The sequence below is a fragment of the Pelecanus crispus genome, chromosome 23 (assembly GCF_030463565.1).
Source record: "Pelecanus crispus isolate bPelCri1 chromosome 23, bPelCri1.pri, whole genome shotgun sequence".
NCBI lineage: Eukaryota > Metazoa > Chordata > Aves > Pelecaniformes > Pelecanidae > Pelecanus > Pelecanus crispus.
In genome coordinates, this window is record NC_134665.1 from 90,882 (window position 1) to 115,876 (window position 24,995).

Below are 24,995 nucleotides of genomic sequence, written 5' to 3' on the forward strand. Positions count from 1 at the left end.
ATGCAAGGCTTCCACCCTGCCGACAGCCACCCACAGCCCAAATCAGGGACAGTCAGAGCAAACAAGAAGGGAATGGGTTTGCTTTCTCTTTCATTTACTTGAATTACTTCTAACCAACTCTAAGTCTTCCCTCCCACTCCAGGATTTTTCCTTTGGTTTGATTTTTTTTTTTTTGAGACTTCTCTGTTCCCTTATGGTAAGATGCTACTTAGAAATGTAATACAGACATGCCAGGGAATAGACGAGGCTAAAAGAATCTTAACTTTATTTATGAACATGAGATTTGTGTTTATACACATGCTAGTAAACAAAGAGAAAAATAGCCATGCAATTGTCCATGTTCCAGAATGGCTTCTGCAACGCCCCCGTTCCCCCCCACCCCCTGCCTCCAAAAGGTACTCCCCTTCTATCTTCCCGAAGTGGAAACTACTCTTTACAGGAAAATATCAAAATATTCTCAGCCTTTTAAGATGAAAACATTTCAACACTCTTGGCCTTTGGCTACTCCTTCTTTGCTTTTTTTACAGGAGGTTCCAATTGAGCAGATTTTTCAAGACTGGTGTCCATCTTCTGGGAAGCTTTAGATGCTTTTGTTATATTGTTGTTCTTTGGAGGAAAAGCCACTTCTACTTTCTGCTTTGCCTTTTCAATTTTTGCTTTTGGCTTATCCTTCTCTCTTTTCTCCTTTTCAGACCCCAGTTTGAAAGTGCTATAATCTGCTGGTCTAGGCTCATCTCTTACAGGGGTGGCATCATCTCTGCTTGGGAGCATGAACAGAGAGCCCCTTGTAACAGAACAGCCCTTATAAAACTTTTCATACCATTCTCGATAGTTCCTTTCCCATGCGCTGTATCTTTCCTGCTCAAAAGGATCTCTGACGTCAGCAGATCTGCCATAGTGAACCTTCATATCATAGGGTGGAACTTGTGTGTGTCTGTTAAAAGGCTGCCTTTCTTCCTCCCCTTGAGGTATAGTCTGTTTCATGGGACACTGGCCTCTAAATACTGGTGATCTTGGCCGTGATTTGGATCTTCTGTATGGGGGTGACCTTGACCTTGACTGGTGATAACCATGTGCCCTTGACCTAGACCGAGAGTTACGGCTCTTCCCTTTGCCTCTTCTTCGATTCGGCGGCGACCGCGAGTAGGAGTGAGAATGGGAACGACCAAATCTTCGAGAGTAGGAATGGGAAGAACCAGCTCTTGACTTGGAATAGGTATATGACCTTCTAGAGTAAGATGAAGCATTACGGGGAGACTTGGACCTTAAAAAAGCACCACACAAAAAAAAAATACTGAAGGTAATTCAAAACAGTCACTCTCACCAATTTTTTTTGTCCCAATTTTGTGTTTGGTTTTTTTTTTTTTCCATATGCTTATGGCAAAGCTGCTTTCAGCTGCTGACATGATGCTACTGCAAAGTCAAGAGCTTGATAAGAGTTTCTGCTTACAAGGCAGAACAGCTGCTGCTTTGCTCGTGTGAAAACATCCAGGAAGGGTAACTCTATTTCCACTCACTCCTATCTCATGAACCACCACAGCTGTTGATTGATTTCAGGTGGTGCATACTGGCACGGGAAGCGGCACATTTTTCACTCCTCCACGACTACATGCAGTGCAATCTTTTTTTTGCAGTAAGATGCAAAAAGAGCAAATCTTAACAGCTCCCATGCAGTACCAAACATCAAGAAAACATGATTTAGCCTCAAGAGAGCTCAATTTTAAAATGCCAGCTGAGTCTACTTAACTTCACTCCTTATTTGGCAAGTTGTACAGGATGCAAAATACTTGTACTGCAATCCTACCTACAGGACTATTTCATCAGCACTTCTAGCCAGATGTCCTAGCAACATTTGGCACCTACCTCTAGCTCTAACCAAGGACAGTGACTACATTTCAAGACAAGTCAAATCTAAAAGCTTCTGAACTCAGCCGCTAGCAATGTCACTCAATGCCATTACAAATATGTACCAAAAGGAAGGACTCACTTGGCACTGCAATAATAGATAAAACAGACTCCTCCCTCTCCAACTGAGAGAAAGCATCCTGGCTATTTGAGATGGCTGAATTGAAAGAAATTCAACGTTGTCATAAAATAACAGCGTTGACTTTTCCAACAATTTGCTCCATCAGTATCATCTAAGTTATTTAAAAAAGAATGTTGGAGGCTGTTTACTATTGGGAAATCAATTTCTTCAGCCATATTCAGGCAGTGATCAAAAGGGTGGCTTTCTATTTGATCCTTTAATTATATTTAAGTTTTATAGGTAATTATGGTTTCCTCAAAAAAGCATTCATTTTTCAGAGTCCTCTTTTCCATCCTCTACTGGAGTTTTGTTTTCAATAACCTTACTGCAAGCCCAGATCCCCTTTGTTAAAGCCCCAACTCAAATTTCAAAATTAATTACCATGTGTATTCTCCCTCCACTGCTATCTATGCATATTCACTTCATTAGAAATCAGCTGTTGTATAAGTTATGTGTTATGGCCTCGTTTAGCAGGTTACAAGTAGGCATCTATTGAATTTCTGTAGAATACTCACAGTTCCCAGCCTGCTCTGCCACCTGCTGAGCGAATTGTTCTGGCTCTCACTGGATGACCTACTGGAGTGGGGAGGCAAAAAAGAAAAAAAAAAATCCCATTCAGCTGGTCTGAAGATAATTGTTTTCAGGAAATCCTGAAGTTCTAGTTACTTACCAGCTGTGGGTATTGGTTGTCCTTGGGGGCCCACAACACTTGCTACTGCTGGCTGCCTTTGAACAGGAACCTGGTAGCCCTTGTGCATAAATGCAAACAGTTGGAAAATAAGCTCTATGAAAAGTAAGAATCAGCACATATGCTGAAATAAAACTTACCTTCTCTTCCAACAGACTGCTGATTGACAGAGGGGAAGGTTTAGACAGTTGAGCAGCACTCACCAGAGCAGCAGGAGGGGTGACAGGCAGGAGTGGTGGTGGTGGTGGTGGTGGCTGCTGCTGCTGTTGCTGCTGAATTTGTGTATGGAGCCTTTTTGTGTAGCCAGTTCCATTTTTGAAGTTGTTCACAGCCTAGAGGCAGAAAAACATTGACAAAAAGGTAATACGGAACTTCAGGAGATACACAAACAAAAGCCTCCACAGAGTAAAATTGCTTTTGTGTTCTTATAAATGCTATCAACCGTAAAATAAATCGCCATACAGATAGATGAACACATCCCATTAGACACTGATATTAATGACTGGTGACTCAGAGTATCTGTATTTAAAGTACTTCAGTGTTAACACCAAATCTGAAAGCGAGGCAATCATCTTAAACAAAAGTGTGACCTGAATGTGCCAGGCTGTAAGCTTCTGTAACAACAGATCATGGATTTCAGAAGTAAATTTGGCCTTGTTCCATTTAGCCTTGCTTAAAGGAGATGTAAATTAGTATTTGCTTCCCTTTCACCTTTTCACAAACAGACTTGTCTTACAAACAGTTTACGTAAAAGGCATCATGGCACCTGGCGTAGGAACTTGTTGGCAATTAAAGAATCAGGCGAAACGTCTGTCTGGTGGCACGTTGGGCAGGTATGCTCCTCAGATTCCAGCAACGCTGTTCTAATGCCTGTGAATAATTAGAACCATCAAAACAGGTTGTCGTGGTTTAGCCCCAGCCAGCAACTAAGCACCACGCAGCCGCTCGCTCACTCCCCCTACCCCGATGGGATGGGGGAGAGAATTGGAGGAGTAAGAGTGAGAAACACTCCTGGGCTGAGATAAGAACAGTTTAATAATTGAAATAAAGTAAAATAGTAATGCTAATAGTAACAGTATAATAATGATAATAATAATAATGATACACGAAGCAAGTGATGCACAATGCAATTGCTCACCACCCGCCGACCGATACCCAGACAGTTCCCGAGCAGCGATCGCTGCTCCCCGGCCAACCCCCCCCAGTTTCTATACTGAGCATGACGTCATATGGTATGGAATAGCCCTTTGGTCAGTTTGGATCAACTCTTCTGGCTGTGCCCCCTCCCAGTTTCTTGTGCGCCTGGCAGAGCATGGGAAGCTGAAAAAGTCCTTGACTAGCATAAGCAGTACTCAGCAACAACTACAAACATCAGCCTGTTATCAACATTCTTCTCCTACTAAATCCAAAACACAGCACTATGCCTGCTGTTAGGAAGAAAATTAACTCTATCCCAGCCGAAACCAGGACAGTATCCACCCCTTATTCTATACCATCTACGTCATGCACAGGCCCTCCCCTTTCCAATGTGTTCCAATTAATCACCACCCCTTTCCCTATCTTGATATACACACAGATATCATTCCCTTCGTCTATGGCCCATCCCTCTAAAATGTCCATTGAGTTCATTTAGCCCATGACTTTGGGTTCCATCTGTCATCACAGTCTTTCAGAGCAGGACAGGTGGTGTGCAGTGTTGGACTGTTGCATGCTGAAGTCAGTTCTCATTCCAACATGGTTTCATCAAAGTTCATTTTCCTTAGGCTGGGCAATTCTTACTGCAATACCATTGATGCGGCATATAGCAATCATAATATATAGTATTATATACTTAATATTAACCTACTATATTATTATATTAACATGCAGTTAAGAGATAACATATAGTTAAGAGATAACATACAGTATTATAAAGCAATTAATATCATACAATTCAGTTCATTGGCTATTTTCACCCAAAATCAAATTCCCTTGAGGTACACATTGGGCTTCCCCATCCTTTCGCATCACCCACCAAGTGCACCCAGGTCCTTGAGCAAAAGCAATCCCACGAATGGGTTTGCCTTTGCCAGAGGGGGAAGTAACCCAGACTGTCTTCCCCAGCATATTTTTCATGTGCACTACAGGAACTTTATCTCCTTCTACAGTACGTAAAAGTTTTGATTGGGCAGGGCCAGCTCGATTGGCAGATCCCCTGGTGTTGACTAACCAGGTGGCTTTTGCTAAATGCGTATCCCAATGTTTAAACGTCCCACCACCCATTGCTCTCAGGGTAGTCTTTAACAATCCATTGTATCGCTCAATTTTCCCGGAGGCTGGTGCATGGTAAGGGATGTGATATACCCACTCAATGCCGTGCTCTTTTGGCCCAGGTGTCTATGAGGTTGTTTCGGAAATGAGTCCCGTTGTCTGACTCAATTCTTTCTGGGGTGCCATGTCGCCACAGGACTTGCTTTTCAAGGCCCAGGATGGTGTTCCGGGCGGTGGCATGGGGCACGGGATATGTTTCCAGCCATCCAGTGGTTGCTTCCACCATGGTGAGCACATAGCGCTTGCCCTGGCGGGTCTGTGGGAGCGTGATGTAATCAATCTGCCAGGCCTCCCCATATTTATATTTCAGCCATCGTTCACTATACCCAAGGGGCTTGAACTGCTTGGCTTGCTTGATTGCAGCGCATGTTTCACACTCATGAATAACCTGTGCAATACTGTCCATAGTTAAGTCCACCCCTCGATCACGAGCCCATTTATACGTTGCATCCCTTCCTTGATGGCCTGAGGCATCATGGGCCCACCGAGCTATAAATAATTCACCCTTATGTTGCCAGTCCAAATCCACCTGAGCCACTTCAATCTTAGCAGCCTGATCTACTTGCTGGTTGTTTTGATGTTCTTCAGTGGCCCGACTCTTAGGTACATGAGCATCTACATGACGAACTTTTACAACCAGGTTCTCTACCCGGGCAGCAATATCTTGCCACAATGCGGCAGCCCAGATTGGTTTGCCTCTGCGCTGCCAGTTGCTCTGCTTCCATTGCTGCAGCCACCCCCACAGGGCATTTGCCACCATCCATGAGTCAGTATAGAGATAAAGGACTGGCCACTTTTCTCTTTCAGCAATATCTAAAGCCAGCTGGATGGCTTTCACCTCTGCAAACTGACTCGACTCCCCTTCTCCTTCAGCAGTTTCTGCGACTTGTCGTATAGGACTCCATACAGCAGCTTTCCACCTCCGATGCTTTCCCACGAGACGACAGGACCCATCAGTGAACAGGGCATATTGCTTTTCATTTTCTGGCAATTTATTATACAGTGGGGCCTCTTCAGCACGTGTCACCTCCTCCTCTGGTGATATTCTAATGTTTTTTCCTTCTGGCCAGTCCATGATCACTTCCAAGATTCCTGGGCGACTGGGGTTTCCTATTCGAGCCCGTTGTGTGATCAATGCAACCCACTTACTCCATGTAGCATCAGTTGCATGATGTGTAGAGGGGACCCTCCCTTTGAACATCCAGCCCAACACCGGCAGTCGGGGTGCCAGCAGGAGCTGTGCTTCAGTACCAACCACTTCTGAAGCAGCTCGAACCCCTTCATATGCTGCCAGTATCTCTTTCTCAGTTGGAGTGTAGCGGGCTTCGGATCCTCTGTATCCCCGACTCCAAAACCCTAGGGGTCGACCTCGAGTCTCCCCTGGTGCTTTCTGCCAGAGGCTCCAGGTAGGGCCATTCTCCCCGGCTGCGGTGTAGAGCACATTTTTAATATCCTGCCCTGCCCGGACTGGCCCAAGGGCTACTGCATGAACTATCTCACGTTTAATTTGTTCAAAGGCTTGTTGTTGCTCAGGGCCCCATTTGAATTCGTTCTTCTTCCGGGTCACTTGATAGAGAGGGCTTACGATCTGGCTGTAATTTGGAATATGCATTCTCCAAAACCCCACAACGCCTAAGAAAGCTTGTGTTTCCTTTTTGCTAGTTGGTGGGGACATAGCTGTTATTTTGTTGATCACATCCATTGGGATCTGACGACGTCCATCTTGCCATTTTATTCCTAAAAACTGGATCTCCTGTGCAGGCCCCTTGACCTTACTCTGTTTTATGGCAAAACCAGCCTTCAGAAGGATTTGGACTATTTTCTTTCCCTTCTCAAAAACTTCTTCTGCTGTGTTGCCCCACACAATGATGTCATCAATGTACTGCAGATGTTCTGGAGCTTCACCCTGTTCCAGTGCTGTCTGGATCAGTCCATGGCAAATGGTGGGGCTGTGCTTCCACCCCTGGGGCAGTCGGTTCCAGGTGTACTGAACACCCCTCCAGGTAAAAGCAAACTGGGGTCTGCACTCTGCTGCCAAAGGGATGGAGAAAAATGCATTAGCAATATCAATTGTGGCATACCACTTAGCTGCCTTTGACTCCAGTTCATATTGAAGTTCTAGCATGTCTGGCACGGCAGCACTCAGCGGCGGTGTAACTTCGTTCAGGCCACGATAGTCCACTGTTAGTCTCCACTCCCCATTAGACTTTCGCACTGGCCATATGGGACTGTTAAAGGGTGAGCGAGTCTTGCTGATCACTCCCTGGCTCTCCAGTCGACGAATCAGGTTATGGATGGGAATCAGGGAGTCTCGGTTGGTGCGATATTGCCGCCTGTGCACAGTTGTGGTAGCAATCGGCACCTGTTGTTCCTCAACCTTCAGCAACCCTACAATTGAAGGGTCCTCTGAGAGACCGGGCAAGGTGGACAACTGTTTAATTTCCTCTGTCTCCAAAGCAGCTATACCAAAAGCCCACCGGTACCCTTTTGGGTCCTTGAAATACCCTCTCCTGAGGTAGTCTATGCCAAGGATGCACGGAGCATCTGGGCCAGTCACAATGGGGTGCTTTTGCCACTCATTCCCAGTTAGGCTCACTTCAGCTTCCAGTACAGTGAGCTGTTGGGATCCCCCTGTCACTCCAGAAATACAAATGGGTTCTGCCCCTCTATAGTTTGATGGCATTAGCGTGCACTGTGCACCAGTGTCCACTAGAGCCTTATACTCCTGTGGGTCTGACGTTCCAGGCCATCGAATCCACACAGTCCAGTAAACCCGGTTGTCCCTTTCCTCCACCTGGCTGGAGGCAGGGCCCCTCTAACACTGGTCACAGTATTCGTTGTTCACTTCCTGTAAATGTGAATCAAAAGTTCCCTGATCAAGGTCGGAAGTAAAATTAGCCCTCTTACTCTGTCTCGGGAACTGCTCACTGGAAACTGGAGCTGCAATTTTCCTGGGAGAACCGCCTTTTCTAATAGTTTTTCCTTGCAATTCACGCACCCGTGCCTCTAAGGTTGAGGTGGGTTTTCCATCCCACTTTCTCATGTCCTCTCCATAATCACGCAGGTAAAACCACAGGGTGCCCCGTGGTGTGTATCCTCTATATCCTCTCTCTTGAGCATAGGGACGTTGACTCCTAATGGCTGAGACACTGGTCCGTGCAGGTGGGGAGTAGGACAGATCCTCTCTGAGTTGTTGGAACTCTTGGCATATTTTTTCAGACAGTTTTTCCACAGCCGAGACACAGGCCCGTAGGGAGGAAGAGAGCTTTTCTTCGTAGTCCCGGAGTTGTCTAGCCACTTCATCCACCGTTGGTGCCTCGTCGTCTTTCCAGGCTAGTATTGCCAACGAGTTGGAATACGATGCTGGTGCGCTCCGTACCACCTTCCGCCACATGGATTGTGTGCACCTGACTTCATCTGGGTCTTTGGTTAACCGCTCATCATTCAGGTCACTGTAAATCACCTCCAGCACGCCTAATTCCCTCAGGTACTGGATACCTTTCTCTACGGTGGTCCATTTGCTTGGGCGGTATAAAACATCCTCCTTGAAGGGATACCTTTCCTTCACGCTTGACAGAAGTCGCCTCCAGAGGCTGAGCGGTTTTGCCCCTTTTCCAATTGCTTTGTCAATGCCCCCTTCCCTGGAAAGGGATCCCAGCTGCTTGGCTTCCCTACCCTCTAAATCCAGGCTACTGGCCCCGTTATCCCAGCATCGGAGCAGCCAGGTGATGATGTGCTCGCCTGGATGACGACCAAAATCTTTTCGCATATCTCGCAGCTCACTCAGGGATAGTGATCGGGTGGTCACCATCTCATTTATGGGTTCTTCCTCCTCTGGTTCTCGTGATGGCCCTGGTTCATCTTCATCCCTTACTAAACGAACTGATTTCCTCGTGTATTTTTTCTTCTGTATAGGGGCAACTGATACCGGCGCAGGTTGGTTCTCTGGTTTAGCCACAGTGTCTGTCACTGGGGTTTGAGTAGCCGCAGTGCTCATGGCTGTGGCTGGAGTAGCCACAGTGCCTGGGGCAGGGGTTTGAGTAGCTGCAAGGCCTGTAGTGGGGGTTTGAGTAGCCACAGTGCTTGTTGTTTTGTCATCAGATCCAGAGACCTTCTCTTTCTTTTGAGGGTACTGATTAGCGTTGACCACGGCTCGATAGGCATGGGCCAGTCCCCAGCATGTTGCAATGATTTGTGTCTCTCTGGAGCTACCAGGGTGACAACATACTTCTTCCAAATACTTTACTAATTCTTCAGGATTCTGCACTTGTTCAGGGGTGAAGTTCCAAAACACTGGAGGTCCCCACTGCCCTAGGTACTTGCGCATACGATCCCACACACCCTGCCACTCATAACTATCCAGCCTTGGGGTAGATCTCTGGATGGTATTTTTAAACTGCTTGCTGACCTTTATCAAAATGGAAACAACATTCCCAAGAATTATCAATAGAAGTATCTTAACTGCCCAGGGGTGTTCAAGATACAGGAAAGTTGTTGTAATGAAGGAGGAAACATCATAGAAGAAAGCAGCAAAGGTGCCATTCTGTATTTCCTCCACAACAAGCCTCTCAGAGGAAGAAGTATAATTGCTAACTCTCTCTATGAGGTAGTACCCGAAGTACAGTAGTGACTTCTGTATGAAACCCAAATACCAAAGAATGCTCAAGGTCAGGGTTTTGATAAGGAGCCTCCCAAGCAAAAGATCATGAATCACTGCAGAGCATAGCACACTACACAAACTGACAGCAAGCTTTAACGCGTGCTGCAAAAAAAAGAACATGGTGCAGATCAGAAGAACTAATATCGTGACCGGCAACTGTTAACAGACTCCTTAATACACTCTGATTAATCTGTTGTTATCTCAAGCCCCACGTTGGGCGCCAAAAAGGACTGTCGTGGTTTAGCCCCAGCCAGCAACTAAGCACCACGCAGCCGCTCGCTCACTCCCCCTACCCCGATGGGATAGGGGAGAGAATTGGAGGAGTAAGAGTGAGAAACACTCCTGGGCTGAGATAAGAACAGTTTAATAATTGAAATAAAGTAAAATAGTAATGCTAATAGTAACAGTATAATAATGATAATAATAATAATGATACACGAAGCAAGTGATGCACAATGCAATTGCTCACCACCCGCCGACCGATACCCAGACAGTTCCCGAGCAGCGATCGCTGCTCCCCGGCCAACCCCCCCCAGTTTATATACTGAGCATGACGTCATATGGTATGGAATAGCCCTTTGGTCAGTTTGGATCAACTCTTCTGGCTGTGCCCCCTCCCAGTTTCTTGTGCGCCTGGCAGAGCATGGGAAGCTGAAAAAGTCCTTGACTAGCATAAGCAGTACTCAGCAACAACTACAAACATCAGCCTGTTATCAACATTCTTCTCCTACTAAATCCAAAACACAGCACTATGCCTGCTGTTAGGAAGAAAATTAACTCTATCCCAGCCGAAACCAGGACACAGGTTTTAGCCAAAGTGAGGACATTAGTTGGCTTCTAATCAATTCTCAAAACACGTCTATGATTAATGGGTGAATGTGGTCTGGAATTGAGAGCATGAAGCTATAAAAGTTCAATAGTGTCACAAATGTCTCGTATGCAGCACACAACCGTACAGCTTTGATATTTCACTACTGTCACACCTGAAGATGTAGAGTAGGCTGTGTCCTGATGTTCCCACGAGTCTTTTTTCCACTCTCTAGTACAGCGAGAAGTCACCAACCTCCAGGTTAATGAATAAAACATGTCTCAAAAAACCATTTGTATGTTTGAGTTCTGAAGGTTTTAACCAGCTCTCCCATGGAGAAGAACGTGGATTAAATGCCTAACTGTCCCTTTGTTGCAGAGCACAGTCAGGCACCAGAGCTGGCTGTATAATTTTGTATGAGGGAAAGGGCTGTGGACAAACCAAATGCATTCCATATCCAATACTGTAATCACCTGCACAGTGATGCACTCTTCTCATACTCGTCCTTTCCCATGTAAAGAGGACTTAACTAGATAGGTAAAAAGGGAAAAAAGCTTTCTGCCTTTTTTTTCCCCATTATACGGGAAGCATTCTTTCCTGTTCAGCATCTACGTAAGAAAGTAATTTTGTTATCTCCTATTTCTGCTTTCCGAAGATCAGATGTGATGTTTTGCATGAACAGACAGGGCAGTAACACTTACATTCGTCACAGTAACTGTTCCCACAGCAGGGAATAACAGCTGCATCTGTCATTAGATCTTTACAGATGAGACACAACAACTCCTCTGGAACAGGATCAGCTGAGGAGGAGGAGGAGGACGGCTCCGCTGGTAGGAAGGGAGGCTTTTCCTTCTTGCCTCTAGCATAAGCTTCCCTGGAGGCGGGGTGGGGAAGGAAAAAGGAAAGAGTTAAAGATGGGTAAAGGGAAACTTTTCCAAGCTTTGCATTTTACCAAAGGAAGAGAATAGATGGAATCCTTCTCACTCCCCATTAGCCTTCTAACATGTAGGCATTTCGTTTGAACTACTTTTCTGTAGCCACAGCACTAAAAGAGGGAGGGGCGGAAGAATTTTCCTTCTGCAGAACTCTCCCATTCATTGGATCAACTCAGAAACCAGCTCAGACTGGAAAAATAATTCCTTGACACCCAGAAATAAGGTGAAATGAATCCCACCTCTCCTTTGCCAGAGGGTAAGTGTAAATTGCAGGCTCAGGGTAAAGTTAGTCTCTGAGTAATTACGTTTGATTAATGGAGGAAGCCTGTGTTACAGCTTCTACAAAAGGAGATCCACAACAGAAAAACACAAGTGCTACCAAGTGCATTTGAAAGCAGCCACTCTTGTCAGCACACAGTAGTCTTTTCTTAGTTTATAGCCACAGGAAAACTTCAGTCTGTTTCACACATGGGATTGGATAAAAGTCAGGGGGGCAGGAAAGCTCAGTCCAACAGCTCTTTGTTACATTTTGCAGGAAGCCTTTGAAGCATAACCCAGAAGCAAAATGAGCGTTCACAGAGACCGACTCCGCTGTAAACACTACTGAAACGTTTTGCAGAAATACAGATTCTTAGCATACCGCAAGTTTCACCAACTTGCAGGGGCTGGAACAGAAGGACCGCCCTATTTTAATGGTAGAAAGTATCACAGATTTTAAGGGTAAACTACAATGACAATGCTTCCTCCCCCGTAATTCCAGATGCTGGCCAACTTGGTTGCATTGCCATGCAAACATTTACCCATGGTTTCTCTTATTACCTTTGTGGTCAGTCCAATTAATTCCCTACTTACGCATTAATAGCTGGTATTGCGTATTTTCCACTTTTCGTCAGCATAGCACCCTTGGTGTTGGGATCTTCCACCTCCACCATGAAACTCCTGGGAATTCCTGTGCTCTTTTTAATTCTGGGAACAGACTGAAATTGTTTGTCCTGTTAAGGAAAGAAATGCAGACATATCTCATCTCAGGACCCACACTTCAAATGACATTTCAAGGACTATTTGAAGCAGCAAAAGCCTTTAGTGCTCTCCTTGTACCCAGCGTAAGGGTTGCTCAACTAACATACTTCTTTTCCTAAAAGAACAGAGCCAGGACGTTCAAAAGGCTTGAGCAGTGTTTTGAACTCATTTGACATTCTTTGGCTTAACTTCAGGTTCCTGAAGGGGGAAATACCCCTGCGCTCGCCATCCACTCGGAGAAGAGACACAAACCCGCTCCTCCTCCCCAGCGCAATTCAGCGCGAGAGCTCAGTTCGCTGCTCTGAATCACTCGCTGGGGAAACTTGTGTTCACCATCTCTAGATGAAGGCTGAATTCAGACCTCATGCATATGCATTCAGTGACGAACGTTCAATGGCATGAATACTCAACCAGAGGCTTGTGTACCTAAAACACGCACTTAGTCACAAGATGGGGTCAACAGAAACATCTTGGGTTTAGACGGAATCCTGAAAGCTGTCTACAACCAGTCATTAAAAAGAGCTAAAACCAGAAACATTTCCAGTGATATTGAAATATACAAAAATGTGTGTGAAAGTCCACAGAGAAGGGTCTATGGACATATTTAATGTCTATGACCTTGAGAAAAGCCAATTTTACATTTGTAATTGCAGGTTTCCCTGGAAGTCTGAAGGGCTTTGCAACACTGCCAGGTAACCTCTGCGTTTCACCCCAAGACAAACAATTCTTAATAGGAGCGTTTCTGTATTGTTACGTGACTGCCAAGGTAAAAACAATGACAAACTACCAAACACCAGCAGTCCCCCACAATCTTACCCCATGTGTTGGGCAGTTCTTCCTATAGTGGCCAGGTTTTCCACAACGGAAGCAAGTGTAAGATGGTGGAGGTGGACCCAAGGCTTTCTTCAGGTAACTGAAAGATTTTGGGGAAAGAAAGAAAAAGGTATGCAAAGGTGTCTCTCTTGTTCCAACAAGCATCCTTTCAGCTTTTCCATCATCTTCAAAGAACAGATCCGACATCAGCAACACTCACTTGGATGGATCATATTCCTGGCAAGACTGTATCATCATCGCTGTTATTTTATCTTCCTCGGAAGCATCGGCTTCAGCCAGATTGGCAGTCTGTTTAACAGGTCAGGATTTGACACACGCATGAGAAACACAGTGAAGCCCCCACGGCCAAAGACCACAGCACTCACCCAGTCCCGTCAAGAGCAGCACAACGCCAGCTGAGGCTGCACCAAAACAGCTACTCATATAAAACAGAGTTGTGCTGAAGATGTTCTGGGGAGTCCTTACGCCCTTACGTGGGGGTTGGGTGCCTGGTAACCTGCTTGACAAGAGCATTCCTGGGCACCCAAAACCTTGGGCTCTGTCTGCACCTTACATAAAGGCTTGTGGAACCAGCCCCATTTTCTTCCACGTGGACTCAAGCTCCGCGTAGAAACAATTACACTGTCCAGTATTTTTGAACTGATATTAAGCTCCAGACTATGTGAAGGAGAAGATCTCCGCTGTACATTTAATTGAGAAAGATGTATGCCACTATCATGATTTACGTTTTGCAGCATTAAAAGGACACTCAACTTAGGAGTCAGGGAAGTTGGTTTCTGCTTGCTGAAACTGAGCTTCGGACACAGAAGCATGAAAAGGAATCAAGCTTTTTAGAATCCCTCAGCAAGACAAAGGATTCTTTTCAGTAGAAATGTCACCATCATGTGCTGTAGGCAGTCCAAACTGCATGTTCCCCCCTACTAACTTCTTCATAAACCTTACGCACAACTACGTCTTCAAATTCTTGAAGCCAGCTGCTTTTGTTTAACCAGTATTTGGTCAGATTTTTTTATTGCACGCTAGTCCAGACATAAGCAGGGACAAAGGGAGGGACTGTAAATGACTTGGACCTTCAAGCACCTATCTTTCAGATCAACAGCGCATGTTTTTGCTTTTAGATGCATTCATTCACAAAAGCAACCATCTAGTTTCAGTATTTTATTAAATGGTTGTTTCATATAGACAGTTTTTTTCTCAACTGTAACATCATTCACATCAACATCTGTCAAGTCATTCATATAGACAGTTTTTTCTCAACTGTAACATCATCCAGATCAACACCTATGAAGTCACTGCCATTAACATTTACAGACAACTTTACAGATACTTGACTAGTTTGTTTGAACCCAAACGGTTTACAGAACACTTCCAAAACACAAAATAACGCATCCTAGGAATAGACCAAAACTCAAATATGGCATTTAATACATAGGAATAACAAACCGGAAAACTTTTTACAACACATTGCCTCCATGCTAAGCCAGTCTGCACTCAGGAGGTCAGCGCAAGTAACAGTTCTGAGCTGCTTTATGTTATTTTCCTGTATTTTTCTTTAAATGTTCTCAAAAGCTGAAATGTCTACACCACTTGGACAATTTTTCACATTTCAGGGGAAAACTTCACATGAGTTTACAGAATCAAGGACACATTTAGGCACAGCACTAATGGAGTCCAATTTCTTCTGGTGGATACCTTCCAAACTAATTTTTTTTTTTTTTTTTTTTTTGGCCAAAGGTACACAGTGTAATTTCTGCAGTGAGTGAGGGAAGAAGTTACGAGTGGGAAGAGATTTCTCTTTCTTGGAAATGAACTCCAGCCTTTATTTTCAGAAGAAAGAAGCAGATCCTCTGCACTAGGCCCGGCCTTCTCTCATCTTTGTCACTCGAAAGACCACTCATTCCATTGGCTAGCACTACGCCTTTGCACAACGTGCAATCACTAGTGCAACCACCAGGCAAAGCTACACATTGTTGAGCACAGAACGCAAGCAGTTCCACAGCAAAACACGGCACTGCAACAGTTTCAGAAGGTCACATCTGCTAATATGCCACACGTACACATTGGCATATTCCTATAAACAGTCAGGTACATTTACACAATTGACGCAGCCTGCACTCAAACAAATTAGATTGTGCTGTCCACTGTAGATGTACTACGATGTATGAAACTCTGCAGCATTCACAGAACGGAACTGTAACTATCGTGACTAGAAACTCAAAAATAGCCACGCAATCGTCCATGTTCCAGAAACGCTTCTCGTTTGGCTGTTGCAACCCGCCCTGAAATGTCCATAACTTACAGACCATATAATTCTTCTCTGAAAGTTGTGTTAGTTTCCAACACAACATGAATGAAACGTATGAAAAACGGTAAACAGCTTCTGCAGTGCTGCTTCTTTGTGTCTTGAAGGTGAGTAATATGGCAACATTACGTTGAGGCTGATAAGGTACTCCCCTTCTATCTTCCCAGACTGGCAACTACTCTTTACAGGACAGTATCAAAATACGCACATATTTTACAGTTAAAATAAATACTTTTAAATTAGTAAAATCTAAATTAAAGTTCTGTTCACATTACAAGAGTTATCCAGCTATAGATCACCGTATAAGATTTAAAAATACAAAGCAAACACTTTTGGTTTTAAGCATTTGACAAGAATATATCTAGATATACCTTAATGAGCTGGGCCAGAGAAATAGATCCAGAAGAGTCATTGATCTGTGCACAAAACATTAAACACATATTCAAGTTCTACAATCAAAACACAGCAATAGTTCACCTCTACTGCAGTCTGAAAGGCTGCACCATATCCTCTGAGTGTCACTGAAAGAGGCATTTCCAACCCAGTGTAATCGGCATTTGTTCAAAAAAGCGTCCAAACCTGTGACAGCTCCAGAGTGCCTCTGTGGTTAATGAGAAGAAACCAAACTCACCAAACCCGCCTGAGATCAACTTACTGCTCCAGACTATCTCAGAGAGGGACCCTTGTCAAATGCTCACAACTGCTTAAGAGTCACAGGGGTAAGGAAGCTGCCAATTTGCAGCTAAAAAGGGATTTCTGAGAATAAATTGCAGCCACACTCCTCCCTCCCAGCTCCCTACGGAACAGCTTGCAGGAATGAAGTCCTCAGGCCACTGGTTCGTAATGGACTGCTGTGTTTGTTGAGAACTAAGACTGGAGGGCACTTTTTCCACAAGGAAAAAGGGGAACTCTTCGCTTGCTCCTTTTCCAGTATACTCAATTCTGTTACGCCACAAGCAGCAGTGAAGCTCACACCAGTAAAACCTTAGCAGAAAGACACTCGAATCACTGCTTATTATGCCTGAAGTTGTTCAAAAGCATAGAGTAACATTTCACAATGTAAACTGAACAGCTCTCCTCAAGGGGTCACTAACTGGATCAGAAGAGAGATTAAAAGCCTTCCGTGGAAAACGCTCTTGTCCTTTAGTGCCTAACGCAGTGGAAGAATTCAAGGCAGCAGTTTTTAGCAGACTCTGGGAAAAAAGATCTCTACATGCAGAAAAAGATTCCTCACTCCAGTTCATCATTCCTTCTCCATATGTTTAGCATCATATGGTGGTACACTAAAGACAGGCTTAACCTCTGCGAAATTGAAGCAGCATCCAACCCTGAAGTCACCCAGCTCCAAAAGCATACTGCAGGCAGAGGTTAGGACAAATGACAGGGATTTCACCCACAAATGCACCAGGCTCTAGCCTTGTGCCAAAATTTAAAAAAATACTTAATTTTGTTTGAGAAGGAACCATCACTACAGGAAACTTATTTTCAGTGTACTTTGTAAAGTATTCAGTGACTTACTGGAAAATTAATACAAAGCTCCATTGTTTAGAATTAAGTGCAGTGTGTAGAATAAAGTGTGAGATTGTGTTTTTACGTACTGGTTTTGATGGTCCACTCACTGGCTCCGTTCGCCTTCTGGAAGAGAAATGGAGGTGATCAGAACTTAAAATAGAGCCCGTACCTCCTGAAGATGAGGAAGTACAAGGAAATGCTTGAGATCACCACACAGGGGTTTCTTCGCACATTCTCCTTCAAGAACAAACTGCAAGGCGAGTAACGCATTTTCAAGGCCTCTCCACCATTACAGCATGCATTCATCATTCCCAAACATTAACCACTCTACCAGCAGTTTCTGCAATGTTTCCAGCTGGAGGAATCAAAAGCTAATCTGCACGGCTAATTTTCAACGTTACAACAGCAGTGCCATTCTTTCCTTGTCCCCACACACAGGGATTTAGTTGAGCTTTGGTGCCAGCAGCATCTGTCCTCTCACTTTAGGGCAGCATTACAATACCAGGAGAGGGTGCCACCCAACCAGAAACGGAGGATGCATTCACAAGGCAGCACTGAGCATCCATCCTTCAATTAACCCCCAAAACAAGGCCATGTTTATAAGCACAACGCTGTGGCGTCCAGAATTACTCAGTAGTGCCTGAAAGCACTGCAACAACTGCTGCAGTAATGTGCCCAAAGTTTACATGCAGAGCCACACAAATTCAGGGTTTTTTTGCTTGCAAGTGCTTCACGGGCACCAGGATGCTGCTGTACTGTCTGTTCGAGACACACTGTAACTCATCAGTATACTTTATTTATGGGGAACCCACATCAGAAGGACATGGCAAAACCACAAGCTAATAACACCTACTAACTGTGGTGGAGAGGTCTATCTTTAAGAAGGCTGGAAAACGTGACCATTCAAACAGTGCTAATGCAGCTGATACACAACTGGACTGTGTGAATACAGAAATGACAGCAATGATGCTGTAGGCAGGATGGCATTTGAGTGGCTGTCATTTTAATCAATACACCCAGTTATCTGCCCTCCTTAAATCTTGGGAATACAGAACTAAAACCTGGAGCACAGATGTCAGCTTAGGGTAAAAACAGATGTAGAAAGAGAACTAGCAACAGTTGGCAATGTGCTAAACTGCTTCCTGCGTTTCAGGTTTGGAAAGGATTAACTATTCTTTCACTCTACTCGCACTAAAGGCAATACACTTTGGGACAGTGTTCTTTTTCTCTTGCCTGAAACGGACGCTGTCTTTAGGAAACTGATACAAATCCCTTATGAATGGAACTTCTTGTTTGCATGGTTCGCCAGCTGGCAACCCTTGCTCTTTCCTCTACAGCTAGGATGCAAAACCCCAGACCTGGGGCATAAGAATACCTGCCATATCCCACCCTCCCTCCCCCAAAGGCAAGAAAGAGTCAAACCCCAACAATCAGACTCTTCTGACATGGGAACAAATTCCGAGTTGACACTACAATGCCTATCTCTCTTCACTATAAAAGCAATAGAAGCAAGAAGATTTAATAATGACCACTCAGGTAGAGGAAACAGCACCTACAACTTGGGTCTCAGCAAAATCAAGCCCAAGAAGAAGCCCAAGAGAATCATCTTAAAAGTTACCATTGCTCCAGTTCAAACCCCATGTCCCAGTCGACTTTGGGACAGATACATTACAATCTACCTCATGACAACCAAAATTAACAGCACCTTTAACAACAAAGATGCAATCGGAATGCCTCTGTAAACTAATATCCACAAAACCAGCTAACACACTGAAAGCCCTAACAAAGGGTACAATGCTGTATGGATACTTACACAACATAGGTTTTGCTGGTGCCTTTGACTCCTCCAGCAGGGATTCTTCGAACGATCACTGATGAGTTCTTTGGAATCAGCGCATTAGCATCTGTGTATTCTGAAAACAACACAAATACAGAACAAAACAGTATTCAGTTTGTAAGAATGTCTATTACTACGTAATGACATAGCACTTCAGGCAATCCCTTCACAGGGATGAAAGCAAAGCTTTCTATGTAACACTGCACTTTTATCGTCTCAACACACTAACGGGACATTCCTAGAAGTCTTCAGGTTTGATAATCACACACAAGCAGCAAAATCTTTTCCATTCATTTAAAACAGTTTGAATGCCAGCAGCACACTGGTCTCCAAGGTCACTCAGGACTGACAGAACACAGAAGACAGCCTGCCATCTGCACTAAGACCAGGTCAGGTCCCAGCTGGGGTTTGTTGTTTGGTTGTTGGTTTGTTGTCTCTTGCCTGAGAAGCACAATAGCACATGCTCCAAGGGGTTGGAGTCAGAATGTTACAGGGCAGGAAAGAGCACTCAGGAATCCTGAGCTCTGCAGTTCACAGTTCTTCCACAACATTGTGAGAACATCCATTCTAAAAGACAGGTCAAGAAGTTCAGATCAAATTAAGAGGGGGAGGCAAGCTGAAATGCATCATTCCTGAGTGCAGGCTTTTTGAAGGGAATTCTGCCTTTATAGAACACGCCTCTAGAGGAAGCATGGAAGAGGACACCCCTGCCCCCCCGACATTCAAAATAGGTCTCAACCATCCAGTTTGCCTTCCCAGATCTTCAAAACAGTCCATCATATCATTTTTTTCCAGTCATATTTAAAATCCTCTTTACTTCTAGTGAGTTTAAGCATCTACATCTGATGAATAAAAACTGAAATTCATGGTTATGCATTTCAAGCAAAAATTTGGCATACGTATACATTACACTGAAATGTATTCTCTAGCTTTGCTCTGAAAACCACGGGGGGATTTTTGCATTTTCACATGGGAAACACCCTTAGGAAAGCTTCAGGAAGCACCTGTGTCACTAATAGACCAAGTTTAAAATTTTAGACTCCTTTTACTCCTTGTCAAAGGGCAACACAACCGACCTAGAGGAGGATCTGCTCACTGGTGAACAAGAGGGATGCTCTTTAAAGCATAACAGATACTCCTTCTTTAACCTCACCTTTAGGGAACACCACGCTTAACAGAACCTAGGGAAGCAGACACTTTTTCTTCACCGGATTCTGATTACGTATGGAAACAAAGCAACACACTTTGTAAAACTGGTATGATATACATTAGAGTAACACTTTACGGGGGAACATCTTTATGAGCATCACTTTTTCTTCTAAAACTTTGCTTTCTGTTCCTCACCTGCTATAAGAAAAGCCACATGTTCGGCCTATCTCAAAACATTTTTTCTCCTGGGGATAAGAATTGGGCTCCATCACATTTAGGACCATCCATCAGTCTGGTTTTAAGGCTCTGTTTGACACAGACCCAACCATTCCAGTAGTGACGCCAGCCAGTTGGCCACTCAGCCTGCTGGCATGTGTGAAGCTGACAGTACCTTAGCAACCCAAGACAACATTCACAGACCCTTCTGCAGCAAAGCCCTTCAGGCAAAGTAACCATTTTTCAAAAGCTCTTGACAATTTCATTCAACAGTAGTAGAAAAATACAAGACTCCTGAAATGGATCTCTACCTACGCGTGCCATGCAATCCAATGGCATTCCTAAGACCCCTAACAGTGTGCTCTTAAGTCTCTTCACAGACATTCTCCTGAACACAGTTTAAATATCTTGTCGTGGCTTAACCCCAGTTGGCAACTAAGCACCACACAGCCACTTGCTCACCCTCCCCCCACACCCCGTGGGGATGGGGGAGAGAATTGGGGGGGAAAAAAGGTAAAAACCATGGGTTGAGATAACGGCAGTTTAATAGGACAGCAGAGGAAGAGAAATAGTAATACCGCTTCTACTAATGATAAAAGAACATACAAAGCACAAAGTGATGCACAACGCAGTTGCTCACCACCTGACGACCGATGCCCAGCCCGTCCCCGAGCAGCGATCGCTGCCCCCCAGCCAACTCCCCCCACTTTCTATACTGAGCATGACGCCCTATGGTATGGAACAGCCCTCCGGCCAGTTTGGGTCAGCTCTCCTGGCTCTGCCCCCTCACAGCTTCTTCTGCACCCGGCAGAGCATGGGAAGCAGAAAAGTCCTTGACTGCCACAAACACTCCTGAGCAACAACTACAACATCAGTGTGCTATCAACATTATTCTCATGCTAAATCCAAACCACAGCACCACACCAGCTACTAGGGAGAAAACCAACTCTGGCCCAGACAAAACCAGGACACATCTGCAGATAAACAGGCAGCTTTAGGTGCCCAAGGCCCCGCGCCCGCCGCCCCCACGCACCTTCGTTGGTCTGGGCGTTGCTGATCTGCAGGTCGCAGTTGGCCGCCTTCAGCTTCTCGCGGCCCATGATCTGGCGCTTGAGGTTGCAGAGGGGGATGTGGAGGCCGCTGAAGGTGACCGTATCATAGCTCAGCTGGGAGGAGAACTTGTAGTGGACGCACGACATGCTCCTCCTCGCAGCCCGGCCGGGCGGCCACACGATGGGGAGAGGCCCCCGCGGCCCCGGCTCCTCCTCCGCTCCCTCTCTCGCACGCAGCGCTCCCAGGCCCGACCGCTCGCTACGGCCACTCAGGCGCCCGGCCTCAGCGTTCCGCCCAGGGCTTTCCTGGACGACAAGTGCACGGGCTGCCGCCAGCGCCTCACCTCACCCAGCGCATTATGACAAAAGGCCTGCGTCATGGGGGCACGGCGGCCCCGCCCTCTTCCTCCTAACCCTGAGCTCTCCCTAAAGGCAATCGCCATTCCTCCACACATTCCTCCAAACCTTCCCATCTACCACATCCACTGAGCGGGCAAGGGAGATTCTCCAGAAGCCCTTACGTGAAACCCATTCGAATAAGCCATCACGCTGGCCATTTCTTCCTGGAGGGAGTTCATCCGGCCCTGCACGCTGCCAGACAACGTGGATGTTCGCAGAGAGATTCACTTGCTGTTCTGCAGGAAGCCACAATCAAACTAAAGGTAATGGTACTTGGCTGCCACTACGGGCCTAGAGGATCCTGATGCTCTGAGCCATCTCCTCTGGGTCCCAACCTCACTGGTTTACCTGAACAGCCCAATCCGGCACATGCTAACCCTTGCACAGGAAATCATTTGCATCATTCAGACTCCTTTGAAGATCAGACTGCCCTATTTGCACAACTACCAGGGCAATATTGGATAGGTGAAGAAAGGGCACTTGAGGATTAACCCTCCAGCTGAGCTGAAAAGTGGATTCTAAGTGCAATAATACCTCCCACACAGGTTAGAACCAGCATCTCTTCTGCCTCTGGAGATCCCAGCTACTGATAGCTACGGGAAAAAGTGTTACAGCCCTCTGATGGCACGTGGCACTAAGTTCCCCCTGTCTGTAACAGCTTTTATCCCATGCTTAGGGGTTGCAAAACTAGAGCGAGCTACTGCAAATGTGTCAAGAGAACTAGAAAAAGCCATTAATGAAACCGCAGAGAGTATTACAGCCCTACAGGAAGAAATCAACTTATCACCACAAATGGTAACACAGAATCGATTAGCCCGAGACCACCTTTTAGCAGCACAGGACAGAGTGCTCAGTGGAATAAGCTCATTTCCCTGCTCTCTCCAACCCACAAACCCTTTAAAACCCCCACTGACAGCCTGTCGTTTTTCTCACGTTGACAGGAGAAAAGGGCATATGGAAAGCCGCTTCTAAACGGGGAATCCCTTCATCTATCACCGACTCCCAGGCACCCAACCAACCAGGTTGTGATGACCCCATCACAGAGAATTAACAGGAGGACAAACAGGAGGAGGAGAACAAGAAGGAAGACAAACAGGATGAACTGATGGACAGCACGAGGAGGAGGAAGGGGATGAAGGGGATGAGGAACACAGAAGGAGAATGAGAACAAGGAGGAACAAGACACAGAACAGGAGGAGGAGGACAAACATGAGGAGGAGTGAGAGGAGGAGAAAGAAGAGGTGGAGGAGGAACACGAGGAACAGTCAGAAAAGGAACAGGTGGCACCAGGAGCAGGAGGAAGAATAGGAAGAGAAGAAGGAGGAGCAGGAGGAGGAGCAGAAGATAGGGGAACAAGACACAGAACAGGAGGAGGAGGACAAACATGAGAAAGAAGAGGAAAAAAGAGGAGGAAGAGGAGAAGGATGAGAAGGAGGGGGTAGAGGGGCAGGAAGAGGAGGAGGAGGAAGGAAAAGGAGAAGGAAAATGAAGAGGAATGGGACGATGATGAGGAGGAAGATGAAGAGAAGGAAGAGGAGGATGACATACAGGATGAACAGACGAACAGAACAAAGAGGAGGCAGTGGAGGAGGTGGGGGAGAAAGAGAAGAAGAAGGAGGAGAAACAAGAAGAAGAAGGTGAGCAAGAGGATGAAAAAGAGAATAAGGACATTTAACAGGAGAAGGAGGATTAGGATGAAGTTGTGGAGGAGGAGTGGGAGGAAGGGGGCTTTGAACTAGCCTGGCTGAAAAAGCTGACCAGCACATTGCGGTACATAAGAAAAGCTCCTATGTAAAGATGGCTTCAAAGACATGCGCAAGAGAACTTGACCGACCGTGACCTCGCCTATACAAGTGGCTCTACTGTTAGAAGAAACCAGACGGAAACCAGCTGAAAGCAGCAAAGTTGCACCAAAAGAGTGCCAACTCAGCTGGGAAATATGCATTAAGCGTTCTTGCACAGGGGTTCATGTGAACAAATACTCAAAAGTGAATGCTAACAGGCCACCTCATGGTCAAATCCAAGAGAGTTTTTTAGACTGTCAAAATGAATACGTGAGTAGCCTTAAGACTGCATGTAAGGAATCAAGAATTGTAACACGGCGTGCTTCTCGGGCTCCCAGCCGAGAGGCACCTTTATGGCTGGCAATAAAAAGGGATTTGACCTAGTGTATACGTCTGCTGCCTTCTTTCCTGTACCCACACATGAACTAGAAGACAAGTGCAAGCAAATCCATTCTGGTAAAAGTTCAGGTCCACATGTAAACAGCCAGAACTCTGAATGCTGACCTTACTCAGATATTTATCTTCCTTTGATATGCAACTAAGCACATTCCCTCCTACCCACAGCCTGTCCTCCCAGCCTCACAGCTCTCCTACATAAGAAACATAAGCTACAAAAAAAAAAAAAACAAACCTGCTTTGGTGAACACCAAAACACCCACGACTTTCTCAAACTCTTCATCGCCCCATCTGAGGGTCAAGGGACAGCATCTCCTAAAGGCTCGTTCACAGGCACTGCCCTGAAAACCCCCACCGCTTCTCTACTAGTGCACAAAGAGATGAGGAAGACTTTCATCTTTAACTCTATGCAGACAATTTCTGAAATTAGACAAGTCATTTTTAACGAGAATAAGCCCTTTGCCTTGCATCTGGCAACCAACAGGGACGTGGACCCAGCAGCACAGAGCAGTGCCATGCGCAAACCACCACCTTACCCACAGGGAAAGACAGACAAGTCAGATGGGGCACCCAATATCGCCGAAAAATGGCTCTTCACATCAGTTCTCTCTATCATCAGCTTAGTCCTTTCAGGCAGACATAGAAATCAGAAGTGATTTCTTCTTCTTTTCCTGAAGTAGACTTTTAAGTAGATATTGCCAAAGAATGCAAGAACAACCAAAAAAAGTTAAAGCAGGTCTCCTGTTAAGTCCACTACCCCTCACAAAACAGACAAGTGGCTTCAAGAGATGCCTGCAAAGAAACCACAGATGGAAGAGAACCCTGATAACTCCCGTACAAGCGGTCAATGTGGAAACGGCACCACTGACCCTTCTCCCACTCCTCCTACCAGCTCTTCGCCAGCCACGTGAAGATGCAAAACCAAGGATGATGGAATCAGATCTGACAAGAAATTCACCCCCCACTATCCAAAACGATCAAGAAATCTATCTGAAATACAGATTCACATCCATTAGCATGGATGATGAACCTCGCCCTAAGCACACGCTGTGCCTTGAGACAGGAGC

At 45.5% G+C, this 24,995-nt stretch overlaps 1 protein-coding gene across 1 annotated transcript; it reads right to left on the bottom strand.

The window, feature by feature from the left end:
* Window positions 1–501: 501 nt before the first annotated feature.
* LOC142595795 (E3 ubiquitin-protein ligase RBBP6-like) lies at window positions 502–21,496 on the bottom strand. The gene is made up of 15 exons (XM_075724647.1): window positions 21,331–21,496; window positions 18,909–19,008; window positions 17,203–17,218; window positions 15,955–15,999; window positions 13,481–13,569; window positions 13,264–13,360; window positions 12,280–12,419; window positions 11,194–11,366; window positions 3,481–3,584; window positions 2,981–3,046; window positions 2,855–2,938; window positions 2,697–2,775; window positions 2,542–2,599; window positions 742–1,264; window positions 502–606 (listed from the first exon to the last, which is right to left on the bottom strand). The coding sequence occupies exons 1-15, from the start codon at window positions 21,494–21,496 to the stop codon at window positions 502–504; spliced, it is 1,845 nt and encodes a 614-aa protein (XP_075580762.1).
* Window positions 21,497–24,995: the final 3,499 nt, after the last annotated feature.

Excerpts from the sequence above, each read along its gene's own strand:
- LOC142595795 (XM_075724647.1), bottom strand. The coding sequence starts at position 21,496 with ATGTCGTGCGTCCACTACAAGTTCTCCTCCCAGCTGAGCTATGATACG. Across the intron at positions 12,420-13,263 it reads AGAACTGCCCAACACATGGG|GACAAACAATTTCAGTCTGT; the intron begins GTAAGATTGTGG and ends TTTCCTTAACAG. Across the intron at positions 3,047-3,480 it reads CCAACAAGTTCCTACGCCAG|GCTGTGAACAACTTCAAAAA; the intron begins GTGCCATGATGC and ends TTCTGCCTCTAG.